General features: G+C 42.4%; 1 protein-coding gene across 11 annotated transcripts in view; it reads left to right on the top strand.

Annotated features, from left to right (window-relative positions):
• The window catches only part of LOC111147102 (dedicator of cytokinesis 9), a 277,848-nt gene that overhangs the window by 93,585 nt on the left and 163,552 nt on the right, over positions 1-20,711 (top strand). Inside the window, exon 1 of one of the 11 annotated variants that reach the window (XM_022502991.1) lies at positions 9,590-9,849. The exons of the other annotated variants lie outside the window; for them this stretch is intronic. Coding sequence (XP_022358699.1) covers positions 9,724-9,849 — 126 coding nt within the window. The 5' untranslated portion in view covers positions 9,590-9,723. Of the gene's footprint in view, positions 1-9,589; positions 9,850-20,711 lie in introns of those variants that run through there. 11 annotated transcript variants of the gene reach the window in all.

The following is a 20,711-nucleotide window of genomic DNA, read 5'->3' as shown; positions in this document are numbered from 1 at the left end:
TTGGGGCAGGCAGTGGTGAGGAGGGCAGGGGAGACCACGGAGGCCACATGGGGAAGGGGTGTCACTGGGGAGTCATCCCAGTTTAGCCCTGGAGAAACTGCTTTGCTCTGGGAGCTGATCTCCAGGTCATACTGTTTCTAACTTCCTTCCTGTGGGGAATTAAAATGAGAGGAAAGCCTTTGCCCTCACTCTGCTCCATACTTTGAACCATTAGGAGGTTTCACTTCTGTATGAACAATTAAGTAAAATAAAAGAGGTTTCAGTAGAGTGAGGTTTTGGTCCTTTGCCCAAATAGCCTCAGTATTCCTTAATCATTTTAGGAAGAAGAATGTATGTTGAGTTTGAGTTTAAATCTTTATCTGACAAGCCGGTCACTTGTAGACCTGTTTTAAATATATATTTTTTAAGTTAAATTTGACAGAGAGGGAACGAGAGAGCACAAGCAGGAGGAGAGGCAGTGGGAGAGGGGCTCGATCCCAGAACTGTGGGATCATGACGTGAGCAGAAGTCAGATGATTAACCAGCTGAGCCACCCAGGCACCCCTGTTTTAAACATAGACGTTGACTTATTTTTACAGTGAAGAAAAGTAAAAATTACCTTTTATTAATCTGTTTAAAGTTGTTTAAAGTTGCTTTTCCATGTATCAGTTCTGTGACCTTGGACCAGTTCTGTGACCTTGGACTAATTCCTTAACTTTTGTGCCTCAGTTTCCTCATATGTAAAATAAGAGTAACTGTCTCAGGGTTGACCAAGGAATAAATATACTGTGTATCACTGTGCCTGGCACAGAGTAGCACTTGCTAAGTGGGGCCATATTGGAGCCTGACGCGATCACATTCTGATCCCATCTGCATTTCAAGTTTTGTTTATCGTGCTTTTTTTTAGCATTACTTTTGATTTTTACCTGAGAATTTCATTGAGTATCATTAATCTTGATTGCTGAGTTTTTAGTGCTTTCTTAGATTCTGCTCTGGAATTGTATGCCTCGCTAACCTCCCCTAAGTCCTGCCCCTGGAGGAGCAGTTGTATGCATTACATGATTTTTGAAGATTTCCCAAATACTAATAAAAAAGTTTTAAAATATAAATTTAAAATTTTAAAAAGTTTGAAGATGTATTTAGTTGAAAGTAACTCATGCTTATTATGAGGAAAGTTTTAAAAATACAGGTAAGTAGAAAGGAGGGTAAATAAAAGCTTTTGTTCTGTATTTCAGACACAACCGCTATTAACATTAAATTTCAGTGGCTCCCCTAAGGAGATGTGTGTTCAAAAGGGAGACGAAGTTATCTATTTGTTATCAGGTTTAAGATTAATTTTGGAGCATAGTAACAATGCAAACTTAAGGTAAGTTATTTACTTTAAAAGAACACCAGTTTCTACAAAGAAAAAGGCCTAATATAGTGTTACTATTGTAAAGGTTAAATTGAACTGAATTAAATGAGGATATATGTCAAGGGCTGAGCACATAGTAGGGAGTCAGGCAATGTTTTCCTTGCCCACCTCTGCCATCTCCCCAAGCCACTCATGCTCTTCCTTTTCCTCCTCTCTTCTGTGTTGAAATTCTTGTGTGACAGTTACAAAGCAATAATAATAAGTGAGTATTGACTTACAGATTTAGGTCTTGGCAAAGCATAAATGGAAGTGTGTGCTTGGAGGGCTCCTAAGTGCTTATTGGAAACCTTGTTTGCTTTGTGTTTATTTTACTTTCTAGTTTTGAATGAACAGAGGGACTCTAAGATCTGGCCCCTCATTGTGGAGGGGCAGTGGAATATTCACAACCACTGGTGTTCAAGTTTTCAGAGCTTGATGAACTATCACCTTCTCCCTTTTAACCATAACTTTTCCCGGAAGCGTTTTTTTCCCCCTTGTTTGAGAGGGGACAGCTGAAGCCCATTGTGCTGCATATATAAAACTTCAGGAATATAACAGAAGTATCAGGACTATTCAGCAACCTCAGTAAAGGAACAAAGGTGGCCACAGCTCCATGACCGTCACCACCACCGCCACCACTGGTCTCTAAGGTGGTTGTGTGTGTTTTGATTTGGCAGTACAGAGGTGGGCGTTTTGTCATTGGCCCTCCCCACGCACTGTGTTTTGTCATTGGCCCTCCCCACGCACTCCCGCTCTGGTTCCTTTATTTGTAGCATATCTACGAAGAAATTCATTAAGATGAGTTCCATATTTTTACAAGCTCTCATGGGGGAAAGTTTGACTTGTCAGGATGTGTTGTCCAGGAATAACGTTTGAGCCCCCTACAACTGGCTTTGTTTCCTATTCCTTGGCAATCTCTTACTTTTACATAGGAAATCCATCACAATGAGCTTGGAAGAAGTGGAAGACCAGCTTTAGGCGGCAGGATGAGAAGGGACACATCATCTTCGCTGCTGATGAGTTTATCTTATGGAAGGGACATAATCTACGCTTTTTAAAAGCAGGGACTTTCCAATCATTGTTGGGGAACCGGGATGATTGTAAATGGTCATTGTCTTTTAAATGCAAGTTTAATTAAGCCAGAAGTCCTAGGGGGTAGTCCGCAACTCTCTTTACCAGATTTCCTCCTGGTGGACTTTCCCCTTGAAGCCTGGGGGTGTTTTCAATTTTGCCAAAGTAAGTGTCCAGCTTTTGCTTGGAGGCCTGTCGTCTCTCCTGCCCCCGGGGTAGGTAGCTGATGGCCATGAACTGTGACACCTGGGAGTGACAACCCTGTGCCCCCTGCCAGCTCGCCCCATCTCCATCATCTGTCAGTCATGGGGGTCCACCAGTTTTGTACCATACCAACACTGATGGAACATGTGTTAAGTAATGTTAACGTATACAGAGATTTTACGGAACCCATAAACTTGGAGGGTGGTTATTTGTGGTTTTCATTAGGTTGCTTTGGGAGGTGCACATATGGGGAGAAGTGAAGGAGTGGATATTTGTCTTCTGTTGATAATGGAATGAGGCATTTAATTTAGAAAGAAAAACTTCAGTGCTAAAAAAAAAAATCTTTTGATTGTTTTTCTCACTATGCATACGTTTCTTAGCCCTTAACCTCAACCGTTTCATGTAGTGAGGAAAGTTAGAAAATCCTTCAACTCCTGTGAGGCATGGGTCTATGACAGATCAAACCAGAGTGAGGCAATTTATCATTTATTTTCTAAGCAAGCATTTATGGACTGCTTTCTCTGTACACACCACATACCCCTGCCCATGCTGCAGTGTTTAAAGCTGACAGGGGGAGATCAAATGTGCCGGGATGGCCCTGTCAGGGTGACGCCTTGCTCAGGGTTGACGCTGTGTGGAGGGCGGGGTGTTGGTAACTCAGGCTGGGAGTTTCGTTTCCTGAGAAAAATCGGGCACATGATGTTTTCCTTTGCCTTTGTAAGTTTCCATCTCTAACACAAATCATTGACATTGTTGGCTGAATTATCATTATTGTGTTTAAAATAAATTGACAGTTTACAGAAAAAATATTGGTGTGCAGAGCGTAAAAGCTCTTTATCCAGACTGCCAGGATCCTAACTCTTAAGTAAATTCATCCAAGAAATATTTTTTAAGCAACTACCCTGTTTTAGGACCTAGGAATAGAGCAGTGAACAAAATAGACAAAAATCTCTGCCCTCACAGAGCATCTTCTCTTTCTCTCTCTCTCTCTCTTTTTTAATTGGGATTAGGCAAATAAGGAAAGTAGAATGCAGAATGCCAGATGGTGATGGAGGCTGTGGAGAAAGGGAAGCAGGGAGAGGGAATGTCTCCGGTTGGGGTGGGGCTGTCTTCAACGGAGAAGCTTCTGGAACAAGTCTGTGTTCCTGCACAACGTGGGACATATCCATGATCCACTTGGGTCTTCGGAATGCACAGAATCTAGTTAGAATGGTAATGGTGGACATCTGGTCCCTGTTTTCCAGAGGAGGGACCTGGGGCCTCTGGGTGGTGAAGTCGTTGTGCTGAATTCACAAAGCCAGTACCAGGGAGCAGTCTCTAGAAATGGAAGCACTATCCTGTTTTAATTGCTTCACCTGGAAACAGAGCCTTCTTTAGGGCCTGTGCCCTGCTGACCCAGCGCTGTGAGCTTGCTTATCCCAGAGCTGTGTAGAGAGGGCAGCCGGGCTCCCCTTGCTCCCACTCCTCGCCCATAGAACATCCCATAGTCCTTGTCATCTGTCAGCCTCTCAGCTCGGCCCCTGCTCCCCCGGAGGAGGGTCCTCCACATTTCAGACATCTTCCGTTGAGCATCAGACATGTTTAGAAATAGAGCCACTGTTTGGTCTTTGTGTTTTTTTGTGTGTAGTGGGGAAATGTGATTTTAAAATGTTTATCATTCTGTTGGGGTGGTTTGTTTTCCCCTACATCTCATCAGTAAGGACAGTTTTAGTAGTTCATGTAGACATGTAGAGCTGGAAAGATTTTTAGTGTACGTCCTTCGCTTTATACGTGAAGTTTGTGGGACCCAGAGAGGTCAAGTGTTAGCACATAGCTGTTGAGTTATAGTGGGGGTCAAAACCTTGATGTGAGCTTTTTCTATACCATTATTTTGCAATACAGCATATTTGGGTGATTTTTTTCTGAATATAGAAGTAATAAGTGCTTTTGAAGAAAATTTAGAATGTAAGATTTTAGAGAAAAGTAATTCCTAGTAGTCTCACATACCAGAGTTAATCAGCAGTCACATTTTTTTTTTCAGACTTGTATGTGCATGTTATTGTGGGCATTTTCTTAATGTCATTAAAAGTTCTCAAAAAACACAATTTGTATTGGTTACCGTATTTCCCTGTTTTGGAGGCAGACTTTCTTGGCCTTGGGTTGTCCATCTGGCATTATGTTTTCTGTGATGGCCTGTCGCTGACTTGGCCTTCACTGAACAAAGGAGTAGCTGCAGGTGTTGGCACGGCTGATCCCCATCGGCCGGCTTGTTTATTTAACTGGTGCCTGGTGTTTAAATTGCTGTTGTTGCCTCAACTCAAATAGAATTTGAACCTGCTGAAGGGAAGAGCTTCGTATCCCCAAGCTTTGCTTGGCTCTCTAGGTCGTTTCTCTGGACCCGTTTCCTTATTCTGTGAGTGGGTGATCTTCCCTTGGCTCCTTCTCTGAGTGCTAAACTCCACCGGCCTCTTCCCCCACAAAAAATCACAAACACACACAACATTTTGAATGTAATTTCAGAGGGTTCACAGACCACTTTCCTCCCAAGTTCAGCCTTGGATTCTAGGCTCTGAACCACTGGGCTAGATGATAATGCATTTTTCATTTCTGTGATCATTTGATTATTTCTCTGATGACAAGAGAAATAGGGGTGAACATCAGACTTTATGTCAGTTTTTTTTTTAATATTAACTATTCAATGAGGCCTCAAGGGTCTAATGCAGAAAACCCCTTCGTCTCTCACTTCTGCCTGCCCCCACACCTATTTCTCTTTTTGTCACAATCTCTCTCCTCTGCTATAACTGTTTATCACTTCGCCCTCTGCATCTGTGGCCTCTAATCCTGTTCTGTTCTGTTTTGCTGCTGCTTGTGCCTTCTGTTTCTCTATGTATGTTTTTCTCAAAGGCCAGATCATTTTCCTGACACCTTTTCTTTTCTTTGGCTAGCAAGCTGACTAGTAACAATACACTGTGGAAAATCATTAGTCATTTGCTCCTTTTTGTGATTTTTCTTAATAATTTGTACTTAACTGTTTCACATTTTCCCAGACCAAGAGAAAAGAGATGATCACTTTGTAGTAGATACGTGTGTGTGTGTGTGTGTGTGTGTGTGTATACAGTTATTTAATATTTAGATACATATATTTAATATATAGTGAAGTCTCTACCTCAGATGGATGTATGTCTCTATATGTAGAACTTTATTTCAATATACTTTACATATACTATAAAGGCATATGTGTGTGTATATATATATATTATATATAAAATTTAAAGTCTCTGATCATATTTATCTATCTATAAAGTTAATTGTTAAGTTTTAAATATCCTTCTGATATGGTGGGAGTCCCTAATTAGAAGAGTGAAAATTTTGTTGAGGTAATTGATCTTTATTCCTTGTATGGGTTTTAGCTGCAGCAAAATGCAATTTTAAATTTTATATAATTCCTTGCTAAAAACAATCTTATTTCTACTTCTTCAAGGTTCACTTGTACTGTTTTCAAGTATACCTTTGTCTGAAAAATGTCTAGCAAGTTTTGCAGGATAACATTTTCTTAGCTGGGAGAAAGGAACATTTTAATTATTAGTAAATGGTCCATTGTGTTTCAGTTGATGAACAGTTGAATGCTTCTGCCTTAATTTGGGCCATTAGCAAATGAAAATGTTGGCATATTTCTGCAACTACCAAATTGTATTTTAGAGATAAAGATAACCAGAGACACAAAACTGACATAAGCATTAAATTCAGCAAATGTGTTTTGAGGGCTTGCAGGACTTAAGATACTGGAGGTGCAAAGGTGGTTAAGATATAGTTCCTGCCCTCATGAATTTATGGTCTCATCGAAGAGTGTGACGTGTACAGACTTAATAAAAGGAGGACTGTGAAAAGCTCCAGAATAGAGGTGAATAAAAGGAATACCCAGATGGTTAGCAGAAGAGGAGCTAGTCAATCCTGGCTAGGAGGATCAAGATAGCATTTAAACTGGGTCTTAAGCCACATGTAGGAGTCCTGGGTCAGAGGGTCTTAAGCTCCTTGTTTTTCAGAATGTGATGGAACGTCATGATGGGGCCGTAGAGTCTACAGTTAGCCTTCCTTACAGTAAAAAATTGCTCTTGGAAAATTCCGTATTTTTCTATACAGATTTCATGGTTTTGGGTACCCAACCTGTATAAATAATTCGTGTGAATATTAAAACTTGAAAATTGAAACTCATATACAGAAGCATTCATTTCATCCTTCTCCCCCCAAAGGGTTTACTCTATTCTGTTTAAACAGTAAAATTCTGCATACCTTTAATACATGTTAATAGGTGTTTTTGTTATTGTAAGAGTTGTACAAGTTAATGTGTGAAAGAACTTGAGGTTGCTAGACAGTAGGAGTTCAGTAAATGTTGGTGGACTTGAACCCAGAGGTCCAGGAAATACCTTGTTCTTTGAAATGCTGCAAAGGAACCCTTGGCCACCTACTTCCCATCCTTCTAAGATGGCATTTCCTCTTGTGATTGCTCTGGCCAGATGTCCCTCTCATGTTCTCAGACATCGGTCTCACAAACCCTTTAGAGAGTTAAATACTATACATGTGACTCCCCTAGACTGGCAGACTTCTGAAGTGTTGGTTGTCCAGAGCACTTGACATTGCCTGAGAAGTTATGTAGCAGGAAAGCTGGCAATAGTATCTCCATTCTTCTCCATCCTGAGAATTTCCTTCTCTCATAAGTTGGACCATTTGAAGCTTGTAGATTACATGATCATCTTGCTCTCAGAATTGCTTTCCTTTATCCAGGATTTAAGTATAATGCTCTCAGATGGTGGCGAGAAAGCAGTGTGAACTTGGCTGTTGCATATCCTGTAAACACGTTGAGAACTAGTACATGAATCAGTCCCTTTTTATGCAAATCTCTGTGTGAGAAATTTTAAAAAATTTGTTTTTCTTCCTTTTTACCTTGGAGTGTTTTCTCCTTTTGGTGATATGAATTAGGGAACCTAACCTCTGTCCTGGCTACCTGGAAGCTCAGAGCCAACTTAAAGTTTTTTCCTTGTTCATAAAAGAAATATCAATTCATTGCTAAGATTTTGAAAAATATAGGAAAACCTTAAGAAGATGCCTGGTTTGTGGCATGAATGCAGGGGTTCAAGGTCACTGTTCAAAGGCAGCTATCATAATCATGCCGCGAAGCAGAAAGACCAGTTGTTTTGGAATTGCCGAAGCATTTTGTGGTGTCCTGTCCCATGGTTGTTGGAATTGTCATTGTAGTTCACACAGGCAAAGTCTGGAATTTAAGATAAGGGCCAATTTCTTCAGCTGGGAATAACAACAACAGTAACAGTAGTTAACCTCTTAAATGAATACCTTACTCTGGGCCTAGCACTGTGCTATGCCATTTTTACCTTTTTACCTCTTCACCAAATTACCTTGATTAAACCCAGACACTGCCTTCACCTTTAGCTGCTGATCAGTAGCTTTTACGTATTTTGTTTTTTTTAGCAGTTGGCATAATTGGAGCAGATGACTGGTTCATCGAATCATGGTAAAGAGTGTATACACTGGATCCATATTGCCGCTGCCTGCTGTGTTACCTTTTGCACATGTGTAACCCTTCTGTGCATCAGTTTCTGCATCTGTAAAACGGGGAGAACCATGTTACCTCCTTGGATGCTACAAAGATTATGTAAATTGTCCATGCTGGGCACTTGCAGTCTTCATACAACAAATAACCTTTTAAATTACTTACTTACAGAATGGAAGTTATTTTGACCAAATAAACAGGATAGCATTTCTCTCAAAGTCCTGACCTGCTGGCGACTTAATGAAAATGAGGAATTGAGGAAGAATTGGGATATTTAGAACTTCTCAAGCTATTTCAAGAAGTTGTTCAAATTGTTGGTTATGCTATACTTTACTGAGGCTCAGTCTGTCTGTTTAGTGTGTGGCTTCAGACTTTCTTGCCTCCTCTGATTTATAGGATAATTCTTAAGTTTTGATGTAACTGCTACTTCAATTCTGTATTTATGTAACTGAGGCTCTTTTTTTTTTGTTTTGTTTTGTTTTCAGGTCCGCTTGTAATTTTATGAAGATAGGTTTTTATAATCGATATATCATACTGTTTTAGAACCTAGATTTGGCAAGTGAGTTTATATTTACCCTGAAAGGTTACCCAAGGTTCAGAAATGGGCTAGTTTAAAAAAAATTATTGTAGAAACTATTAATTTTTTTAATGGCCTAGTTGAACCCTTGTGACTTATTACACAGTTAGTATTCATACCCCGGATTCTTGGTGCTTGAGTGACAGAAGGCAGAGACACTGCCTTACATGTTTACTGCGACCCTCTCAGTATCTCGTCCTGGGCTCATTACCGACACACCTATTGATGCATTCACAGTAATATTCTGTTGAATAAACGCGTTTACTATGATAGGTAGCATCCCATGAGACTGTCAATGACCTTGTCTTCCTGGCATAAAATAGTTGCTAAGTCAAGTTCGTTGTGCTGAGGTCTGTCGTCCAGGAGGGGCGCTTTCCTTATACCCGCACCCGTGAGGTGGGACCCCTCACTCTTTGCCCTTCCCTGCTTGGCCCATTAGCCAAGCATTTGGTGTTCGGCCGTCACATGAGGGGAAGCACCCAGAAACTACAGGAATTTTAGAACACCCGGACAACCTCGCTGTCCCTTCAACTCCAGGAGCTTCAGACTTGAAATAATCATGAAAGAGTCTAACTGTGACTGATTTCCTTTAAACACTGCACTATTTGGACTCGGCTCCATTTGGCCCACGCCTTGTGGAACAGACACAATGAGGCCGGTCTCTATCAGAGAGACAGCACACTGTGTATTGTACAGTTCGGGTTTGTTTGCCTTTGGCCGGCGTGTGGGAGCCTCCCATTCTCGGAGCAGTAGTAACACCCCTGGGGGCTGGCCCTGGCCTGCATGCCCTCCCACCCCGCCGGCTCCACCGACCCAGCCTTCGGGCTGACCACTTGTGCTCAGGAAGCCGGCTTCCTCTCCGTGCTCCAGCCAGGGGCATGCTTGTGCCTTGCACGGCCAGGAACTCACAGCTGTCTGGGTTGCAGACTTTCTGACTTGCGTTTTCCGCCGAGAATGCAGGCTGATAAATGCAGGACAAGTAGTAGAAGTGTCAAGAAGGAGCTGGTGATTGAACCCCCCCTGCAACGCAAGGATGCAGCCCAGGGCGAAGAGGAAGCAGAGGGCACGGGGCCAGTGCTGGTGAGAGCGGTCGCCCACAGCGTTTTGTGGTCTTCTCCACCAAGTGCTTTTATTGTGTGTGTGTGTGTGTGTGTGTGTGTGTGTGTGTGTGTGTGTGTGTGCTGAGCGCCTTCTGGCACTCCGGCTTTAAAACTTGCTCTGCCTGTCTCTCGTGAGCTCTCCTTTCTTCTCCTGTAGATTCACTTTGGTTCCACTTTGGTTTTTCTTTGGGAGGAAAGAAATGTTGACATTCTGTGGATGACTGTGGTTTCCAGGAGGCTGCTTTGTCTAGCAACAACTTTGTATTGTTCAAAATTCTGTCCCACCTAGCTGCGGTGTTGGCCGGACATGAACCCAGGGAGGCACGTTGCAGTCGCCTTCTCTGGAGCTGGCAAAGAAGTCCTTTGCAAGACGAAAACATTTCTGCATGATGTACTTCTGTTATTGTGAAAAGTAGGATGACACTGGGGGGTTTTAAGGAACATGACTGTTGAAGTTCCGTGTGTTCTCACTCACTCATTTTAATAGGTTAGCCTTGAACAAAGTAAGAAATAACTTAAACTTTGAACCAACTGATGGAAATGTTTTCCTTCTTGTCATTAGCTGAGCTCATAGCAGTTGGGATGAATTCAAAGAGCTCTGATAGACTTTGAAAGGGAGGAATGTGAAAAATGGTTGTGTTGTTACCATTGATGAGTAGGTTGTGCTTCTCTCTTGGAATTTCTTTAGTACAATAAAGGCACATAATTTTTTAAGCAAACTGCAAAAAAAAAAAAAAACAAAAAAACAAAAAAAAAACCCCAAACAAAAAAACCACCAACATGCACTACAGAGGGGACAATTGAGCCTTTCAAATGATCTGTTAGAGGGACTGGTAAACTAGTAGTGATTTTTTTAATATAGTGATTTCTTTAAAACATAGGGGTTCAGTTGCTATTATAAAGTGGTTAACTAACTTAATTTTTAATTAGTGTCTTTAATAATCTGAACTGAAACTTCCCTATAATGGATTGGATTTGAACTAAATTGTTTTGCTCAGCGACACGTGAGGCTGCCTCACATTGTTTTGCCTTCAAAATGATATTGCTGACTGTGAACTGAGTCTTTAAATATGATGGGCTTTTTCACTGCAGATTTTCATCCAAGTGATTTAGTTTTCTTCCCCCTGGTATATTGTGTAGAGATGTTATTCATTATCTTGGATTCCTTTCTGCTAGCACAATAGTGCATTTATCCATTGAGTAGCTAGAGCCCCTTGCATGCCGTGTAGATTTAACTGGTTTAAGCTCCTCGCTGATGTAACTTAGGATTTCTTGGAGGAAGTTGTGTGGTTTGCGTTCCCTTGTGAATATTCTTAAAAGTCTTTGTCAGTGTTTCTCCAGATGTGTAGAAATATTTATCCAGAGGCTTAAATACACTATAGAAAGATGCTGCGTGATTTTTTTTTTTTTTAAATCACACAAGTGACTTTTAAAATATTTACTTCTCAGGGTACCTGGTTGCTCAGTTGGTAGTGTAGTGCATGTGACTCTTGTTCTCGGGGTCATGAATTTGAGCCCCACGTTGGGCGTAGAGATTAGTTAAAAAAACAAAACAAAACAAAACAAAGCTTCCTTCTCTTTCTACTGCTCAAAACATCAGCTGCTCGCATCCCAGTTACTTGTTTCTGTCAGTCTCACCCCGGGCCGGTCCACGGGGAGTTCCTTTTTCCGATGTCCTCGTTGAGGCTGTGCTGGCGGCCGCTGTACCCGCTGGTCCAGAAGCTGCGTGGGGAGCTCAGGCCCTGAGCATCTGCAGGGACAGGTGTGAGAGAAGGGTGAAGGCAGCGGGGACACACCTGAGAAGCTTTCTCTTTTTCTTTTCTTTCTTTCTTTTTTTTTTTTTTTAAAGGTTTATTTATTTATTTACTTATTTGACAGAGATCACAAGTAGGCAGAGAGGCAGGCAGAGAGAGAGGAAGGGAAGCAGGCTCCCTGCCGAGCAGAGAGCCCAACTCGGGGCTCAATCCCAGGGTCCCAGGACCAAGACCCTAGCCGAAGGCAGAGGCCCTAACCCATGGAGCCACCTAGGCGCCCCCTGAGAAGCTTTTTCTTATACTGTTTCTCTTCTTCCCCAGGCGGAAGCAAGAGAATACAGAGCTAGAAACGGGTGAGAGAAGCAAGGATATTGTAACAGGGCCTCTGTCCAGGGCAGATCTTCTTACTTGTGATTATTGCTCCTTACAGCAAATGAGAATCCAATAAACTGCGGGGAAGACAGCCTTTTTTTCCAAGATGATTTTTAAAAAGTATGCCAGGACAGTCATGAGATCTGTTTGTTAGTGCCGTTCCTTACTATCTCCAGTAGCCCAGGTACTTGGTGAGAGTATGTGTGTAACATTTAAAGGTAAGGAACTTACTTTATTCAACAGGTAACATTTTAAAGTTAAGTTTTGCTGGTTTTAGTTACGTGCACAGTCCTTGGGGGAAATGTCACATAGTTTAGAAAGCATAAAAATAATAAATGTGTGTAAATATAGTGTAGAAATAGGGAAACATAAAGTGCCCTTACTTTTACTCCAAGTGCCCACAATTAGTTATTTGGTGGATACACTTTCTTTTTTGTTTTGTTTTTATTTTTTTAAAGTAATCTCTACACCTCACATGGGGCTTGAACTCACAACCCTGAGATCAGGCATTGCATGCTTTTCTGACTGAGCCATCCAGGCGCCCCTGGTGTATAGTATACACTTTCAGACTTTGTCCTGTGCATATAAAAATATAACTTCTTGTGGCGTATGTGTTTGGAAAATGTACTGTACTATAGATTTCTGCATTAAATTACTCCTAGAACATATCAAAAACATCTTTCTTTATCACCATAGACTTATGTCATTATTCTTAATGGTTGTGTGATTCTCAGTTTTATGGCAGTATCATAATTTGATGGTTATTTAATCTGTTTCCAATTCTTTGCAATTAGTACAATGGACGGTCATTGAGAAATGCCTTTGTGGGCTGTGGATGACTAACAGTGCACTTACTAGCATCTATAAATATATCTTAAAGCACTTAATGTAAGCCAGTATTTGTTCTGTAAAACGTCGATCAGAAGTCTCCTCTTGCTGCTTTTCTTGGGCATTTATGTTTCTTTCTCCTCTGCTAGGATAGCGGTTGAGGTCTCCCTGAGCAGCAGCTGCTAGTTCTGTGCCAGGTAAAGCTAGTGTGTCGTAGAAAAGTAAGTGGGTGGACGTTCTGAAGTTTCAGGGGCTGCTGGGTTCCACTTACACTTACCTTCATAGATGGGTCTTGTCCCCTCATTTTGACGGTAAGCAGGGGACGCTGTGCCCGGCGAAACTTCTCCATGCCCATCCAGGCTCACTGCCAGCCCCACTGAAAAATGACTTTGTGGGCTATGAATGACTAACAGGGGAACAATCAGGATATTCTTGACGTCTGCAGGTTAGTTACCCTGTTTACATTTGAATACCTATTTTTGCCCCCCCCCCAAATTCTAAATTCCTGGAAATAATTTATTCTAATTGTTATTTCTCAGCAGTTTAGAGGAACAGGGTGTGGCCTCAAAGAGTCAGGAGTGGCTGGGGTATATATCGTTCGTGTTGCCCTTTTGTTGGGTTATTTTAAACAGGCATCGGAGAACTGTAGTACAGGTCTTATTTTGGGACTTTGGAAGGTTGAAAGATGTGAAGATAAAAAAGAGGTGAATTTTCATGTGTTAGATATACTCATTAGATGTTTTTTGAAGAGTTTCTTTATATAAAGATTTGAGAGAGAGAGCAAGCACACGCGTGAGTGAGTGTGAGCAGGGGCAGGGGAGAGGGAGAGAGAACCTCAAGCAGACTCCCTGCTGAGCTCGGACCAAGATGCAGGGCTCGATCTCACGACCCTGAGATCACGGCCCGAGCTGAAATCAAGAGTCGGACACTTAGCCCCCCCTGAGCCACCCAGGGGCCCCGAAAAGTTTATTTTTCGAGACACCTTTTCTCTTTGCTATTTTTCTGGGATCTTTAAGTGGTAAAAATTGAGTCTGAATTCTTAGTTTGATATTTTCAATGAACACATGTTTAGCTAAATGGCTACATGGGAGGCAGTACCTGTGGCGACATAGTAACGGGTAGGAGACCTGGCTTCTGGCCGGACAAGGAGGTGCACTGCCTGGGAAAACCTTTTCTCTCTCTGAAGTTCTGTTTACTCTAGAAATAGAGAAAGAAGTGAATTAAGACACAAACCCCGAAGTGTAAGGTTATGGGCAATGATCATGTTGTTGTGTAAATCCTATAAAACTTTAGATGACTGTGATTGAGTTAATTAAATTATGCTTATAAAGCCCTTTGGCCTTGCAGATTTTCCGGCATCCCTATAAGCATCTTTAGAAGTAATTAATGATATTAATGACATTGGTGATATTTAGTAAGTAGTTTCTTTGTGTTTTCAAAATACTGAGTGGTGCAGGAAATTTCCTGTAAACTTTCTAAAGAGATATATTCCCAGGTGATAAAACGAGGAAAATTCATTTATTCAGGTCCATAAATCTTCACTGTGCTTGTTGGTTTTCCCCTTGATTTGTTTATTTGTTTTCTTATTCAACCCACATTTATAAGCACTGAGACTTACCAGACTTACACTTACTAATACCCTTCCTCTCTGCAAGCAGCCAGGTCTGGCTAATGAAGGGCTCTTATATGGTGTTTATTAGAAACAAGGAGTGCTAATCTCACCCATCCTTTTCCACTTAGGCAGACAACACTTAAATCATAGTTCCAGCAAGGACATGTTTTCTCGAATTTTTAGCGTCTGAAGCAGGCCCAGCCCTGCGTTACAGAAGGCACAAGGACCCCGGACCATTCATATAAACAGTTTGCATGAATGAGGCCCCCGAAGGAGCACACGTATTTTGTGATGCTGTCACTGGAAGGAATCTTTGGGGACTGCATGCTTAGGTGGGTTGGGTGAATTGACTAAGCCTGCAGACATGGGAAACTGTCCCAGAGAAGGGACTTCCACAACTGTGTCACTACCCATTACAACCCAGAGCCACTCTCTACTTTCTGGGATTCTTGCTCACATAGAACAGGAAAACGCATCCAGCTCCTGTGTGCTGCTTTCTCCTGTCGTTCATCAGTGGGGAGGCGGGAGGGCTGATCGCTGGTTTTTTTTTTTTTTTTTTTAAATGGCAAGGTAATGCCAGTTGCTTTCTTTTGTTTTTTTTTGGAGTACTAACAAAAATATATAGTGCCTTGCTCAGTGCCAGACACTGTTTTAAGCCTGTAAAACAGATCGTTTCAATTCTCACAGTTTTAGGAGACAAGTGCTATTATTGTTTCTCTTTTTTACAAATGAGAACACAGCACAGAGAGGTTAGGTAACTTGGTAGAAGTTACATCTTTAGTAAGTGCCACAGTTGGGGATTTTTGTCTTCCAGCAAGACGATTTTCCGAAATGCGTACCTGGACACTTAACATACAATTCATGAACAAATACGAACGTATTTGCTTAGGGTTAGCGTTGGTATTACAAAGATGAAAGAGACATCTTACTCTCTTCCCTAGATGTATTTTTTAATGAATTTACAGACCCAGGATAACCCTGAAATGCTTATTCCCTAACCAGTAACATGGGCACCTTGGTCCCTGTTGGGTTTGGAGAAGGCTGCTGTTTGCTCCAAGGGCTCTTTGATGGGTTGTGGCTGGGTACGGGGCAGCTGAGCTATGTCACAGGCGCGGGTGGTGTGGGGGACCTCACAGAAAGCCCTTTGGAGACCGGAGACATATTTTTGGTCCCAGATCTGCCTTGCAGCCCCTGCTGATCATCCCCCTTCCTTCCCCTCCCCTGCCCTAGCCCCGGCTTCAGCAGTTTTCTCATCTGTGAAATGAGAAGCACGTAGTAAGTAATCTGAGTTCTCTTCTGGGGCTAAAGCTCCACGGTTCGGGGTTATTAGCTTTGCTCCCAGAATAACCTGGGATGGAGTCAGGCCAAGAGCCAGCAGTTTTAGTTTCAGGTTCTGTGTTCAGTTTACTCAAAATTTTGTGGGTTTTGAGTTGTAGGAGCTGCAAAATAGGGGATATTGGATTGCCCCCCAATGTAGTGGGTAAGACGAGTGAAATGGTTTGGCCAGCCTGGAAATAGATAGAAGTGGCAGCAGAATTTGGGGTTAGCAGGGAGAACCATGCAGGACAGTCACAAAGGCCTGACAAGCCTTCAGATGACGTATCACTGTGAGTATAATTTTAGAAGCAAGAAGGCTTGGAAATTATAGTTTATCCTCCACCTTCCAGAAGTTTGAAATATCCCTGTAATGTGATATAGCTAGTCCTAAGGTTCTCTTAGAGTGACATTTTGAGGCTTTAGAAGTTTCTAGTGCTCACTTTGCATTCAAGAGTATGTACCACCTCCCAGTGGAACTCTGAGGGTTTTAACCAGGTTCTCGGGGAGGACCAGGCTGAAGTTCTGTTTCGGGATCTCCTTGCTGTGGAGCAAGGGTGAAGCAGAAGTGACTGATGCAAGGACCCCGGTGCTCAGGCATAAGACCTGGGTCCTGTGTCTTTTAAACCTACTTGACATTTCTGAGCTAAGTCTGGGCTTCTATCAGATGGAGATAGTAGTAGTGACTGCCCTCCAGTGAGCTCGTCTCCAAAGGTTATCTAGACTGCCCCGATCAACTTACCACAGTGAATCTTTCTTTGCTCTGAGCTGTGCTCGGACATGCTGCCAGACTGCTCTTTCCGAAACCCAGATAAACTCCTTTTCTAACTTTCCTTTGCAGAGAAGGCAAAGCATGACTTACTTGATCCTTGGAGGCCAGCCCTGAACTGGCTTGTTGGCCTCCTCTCTCACACCTCCAGAATGCATCCCAACCAGGCCCCACAGCTCCTCCTGTGCTTAGCACGCTTCACTACCAGACCGTCCCTGTCTGCCCTTCAGGTCGCAGCTCACATGCCCGCTCCTCCAGGAAGCCTTCCCTAACCCTCGCCCCACATTTTCCCACAGTCTGTGTGCTCCTTGTGCTCCGTGTGCTCCATGGTGGCATCACTCTTCTAGAACGTTCAGTTATTATACAGCTCTGCCGCATTGTAACTAAGGCTTATACCCCAGTTTTCCCCACTAATGGCCGGGGTTGCGGGGGGGAGCTTAGGCCCCAGTGGGAACCATGAGTGTTTTGTTTTCTTTGTATTCCATCTCTGACATAATATCAGTGCTCCGCTGCCACTTCTTCTGTTCTTTTTGGCTTGGTCCGGGTCACTCTTTGAGGACTGTATTGGCGAAGAATGGGTTACAGAAAGGACCCTCCAGGAGAGACTCGATCTTCTTCAGCCTTCCCTCTCCCACTTCAAAGGTTTAGCCACCAATATCCACAGGGGTTGAACTGCCAGAAGTAAAAAGGGCTGCATCTAGAGGAAGCTACTTGACTAAGTAGGCTGTGGGTATTATGCCCTGAAACTCTCCTGTGCTTCTGTTATTTTTGATCTAAAATGCCAACCAGCATTTTATGTGAGTGCTTACTTGAGTACAGAAGTGCACATTTATGTGAACAAAGTCACAACTCTTTTCTGTCTTCCTCTTAGCCAGTACCCTTTTGTTATCTGTACCACTTCTTGTCACCCGTTCACCTTCTATGGTTATAGTACATTTGGAAAAAATCATTGTGTGACCTCAGTACCAGCATCCCATGACTATATGTGGAAAAGGTAATGGAGACCCGTAAGATATGGGGCAAGGAGGATACCTCTTCCTGGGGGAGAAAGATAGGAAAGACAGGAAAGGTGGGACGTCTTAGCATTAACAGTGCAGGTTGCCTCCTTTACTTGACAAAGATGAGACCTATCTTGTCTGTAATGCGGGATGGTATTTTTCCAAAATCTTTCTTGTCCCCACAAGTAACAGTTTCAAGAAGTGGTTTGTCCTTTGTTTTGCCTCGAATTTTAAAAAATTACCTGTATGTTAAAGTTTCATGCAGTCTAGAATAGTACTGTTTAATAGAAATACAGCATGGGCTACATATGTAATTTAAAAATTATTGGTAGCCAAATTAAAATTTAAAAATAGGTGTAATTAATTTTAATAATGTAATTTTAACCCATTATTGCCAAAATACTATTTCAGCATTTAATCCTTACAGAAATATCAAGGCATTTTATGTTCTTTTATTCCTGCTAAATCTTTGAAATTTTATGCCTCTAGTTTTTCTGAATTCAGAATAGCCACATATGGCTGGGGGCTACTGTGTTGAACAGTGTAGGTCTGTAGACTTATGTATTCTGTAGCTTATGTACCTCCAACCAGAAAGTTGTTGTTTGGGGCGGGGGGTGAGTCATTGGATGGGGTACTGTATTTGTGACCCTGTGGAGGGAAAAGGCACGATTTAAGTGTGTAGTTGGGCTTGCCTCATAAAGATGACCCTTGAACTATTTATTGGTTAAGTAGATTAAATACTACCCGATGACATTAATATATGTCCCAGCATTCAAACCTGGTTCTTCAGGAAGACTTAGTATCTTGGGGTATGATTTTTAATATTCTTGAGACTGAAAATGAGTTTTTTTTTGTTTTTTTTTTTTTTCCATGAAAGGACTCTGCCTTTTCTCTTTCCCTTGGTGAAATCGTGGAGCAGGGAGGGAGTGTGTGTGTGGGCGGGGCGTTCAGTGCCTAGGACTGGGCGGAAAGCCTCAGACTTCTGTCCTCCCTGGAGATGTGGTGGCTGAGGCATCATAGTGTGCAGTGGTGCTGTGCAGTTGTCAAACAAAGGGAAGTGGAGACATTGGGGAAGCATTTCCTATTCTAGAACACTGACGTTCCATCATGCTTATCGCAGGTGGGTTATGGGACGGGTCCTGGGCTTGCAGCCAGGAGATCCAACGGTCACCATCTGTGTGACCTTCACTCATTTATGTAACCCCTCTGAGATTCAGTTTCCTCATCTGTGAAATGCTGATGATACATACTGATTTGGGAGGAGGTTTCGTGAGATAATGTGTGTGTGGTCCTGCAAAGGCATATGTGTTTTGTAGGCACCAAAGTTTTCTTGTGTCCGGGTGACGCAACTTTGTATGATCCTCATGACCTCCATTTCATTCCTGCCCTGAACAGGTGCTGTATATTGAACCTTTTCAATAACCATGAGATGATGACAGAGAACTTGTTACTTTTCCCATTTTCTGATGTAGATACAGGGATTTAGTAACCTGTCCCAAGGCCACATAACCAATAAGCAGTTGGAGCTAGGATTTCCTAAAAATACTTTTTAAATATGAAATTCTCAAACATGCATAAAAGTAAACTAGCAGAGGGCTTCTCAAACTTGGTTGAGCCTCAGAATCACCTGGCTTTGTTAAAAACCCAGACTGCTAGGCTCCACCCCCAGTATATCCGATTCAGTAGGCCTGGGATGAGTTTGCGTTTCTCACAAGTTCCAGATGATGCTGGAGCTGCTGGTCTGGGGTTGCACCTTGAGAACCCTTGGACCAGTGTAATGTACTCCTATCTGCCCTGTTTTGGAATCTGACTGTATTGGACCTTTTAGAGCCTTTTAGCTTAATTACTTGACCTCTTCAGTTCAGATTTCCAAAAATAGTTTTTATTGACATAGGAGGAATTAAGAATTTCAAGCAAAATGCTAGAAAGAAAAATTGTTGGCTGGAAAAGGATTTGTCGTACAGATTTAAGACAATTATTTATACAATTGTCTTGGTGCATCTTTTTATTTTTTGCTTTCATTGTTCCTTTATGCTTGTGCAAAAATGGCAGGCAGAATTGGAAGCTGGGATGGATGCATGAGAGGCACACGCTGAGCCCGCCCCCCCCCCCCAGGCTCTCGGTCTGTTCTCTCTCTCTCTCCTCTGTACACCCTCCTTTCCCCTCTTTTAGCGCATGACCCGCGTCAAGGGAGAAGACCTTCAGGTGCGGTCTTTGCAAGGACGACATCCCCATGCCACTCAGCTCTCTTCTCGTGTGCCTCCTGGGCACCGGGTATGGAGGAGTCCCCCTCCATCCCTGTCTGGGCTTCTCTGATTACCATTCTCTGCACATTCCTGTTGAGCACAGCTGACTAAATGCAAGGAGCTCTGTGGGTTTTCATTAATTGGTCTTATCTTTACTACCTCAGTTTGCATCCTTATGTGTCTCTTAGACCATTTTCTAGATGTTATTGATTTGGTGGTTTTCACAGAGTCTTTAATTCTGTTTATTTTAGTAATAGGATAATAATTTTTGGAAAACCACAGTTATTTATAAAACTGACAAATACAAAACCCAGACTCTTTTCCTTCCTTCCATCAAACTGATGTTGCGTGTCCCAAGTTTTGCTAATGCTGACATGCCTCATTAAATAAAATCTTCATTTAGTGACAAGTCCTCTCATTTGAGGGCTTTTTTTAAAGTTCTGCATAAAAAGGGAATTCAGCATCTTATCAGTGTTTATAATATAAAGAATGGTATTCACAAGCACGTCATTCTTTTAGCCTGCTCTGAGGACAGCACCGCACTTCCATGTGAGAAGTTCATTTAATGTCTGAGGCTTTGGTGTCCGCTATGCAGTCTTCTAAACATTCACCAGTTAATTAATGGTGTGGGAATGCTCAGGTTTGAGCTTGCTTCGCAGTCCAAGCTTAGATAAGGTCTCTTTTTCCTCCAGTTCTTTGTATCATGTGCTTGTGCACACGGTTTATTGAAAGTGCAAAAGTCAAAATGTAGAGGCCACAGGGAAGAGCATGGAGCAGGGGTCAGGAGACCTGGGATCCAGGCCCATGCTTGCTGGCAACTCCCCGTGGGCCTGGGGACAGTCACAAAACTCCCACGCTCCTGGGTTTTCCTATGTGTAAAACAAGAAGGAATCTCAGGTTCTGATGTCTGCACATCGTAGTTCTAGTGTTACCAGACCTCCTGCTCCTT

The sequence above is a fragment of the Enhydra lutris genome, unplaced genomic scaffold (genome assembly GCF_002288905.1).
Source record: "Enhydra lutris kenyoni isolate GAN:26980312 unplaced genomic scaffold, ASM228890v2 scaffoldscaffold15, whole genome shotgun sequence".
Lineage (NCBI taxonomy): Eukaryota > Metazoa > Chordata > Mammalia > Carnivora > Mustelidae > Enhydra > Enhydra lutris.
The sequence above is the reverse complement of the archived record's forward strand: the minus strand, read 5'-3'. Positions and strand labels throughout refer to the sequence as shown.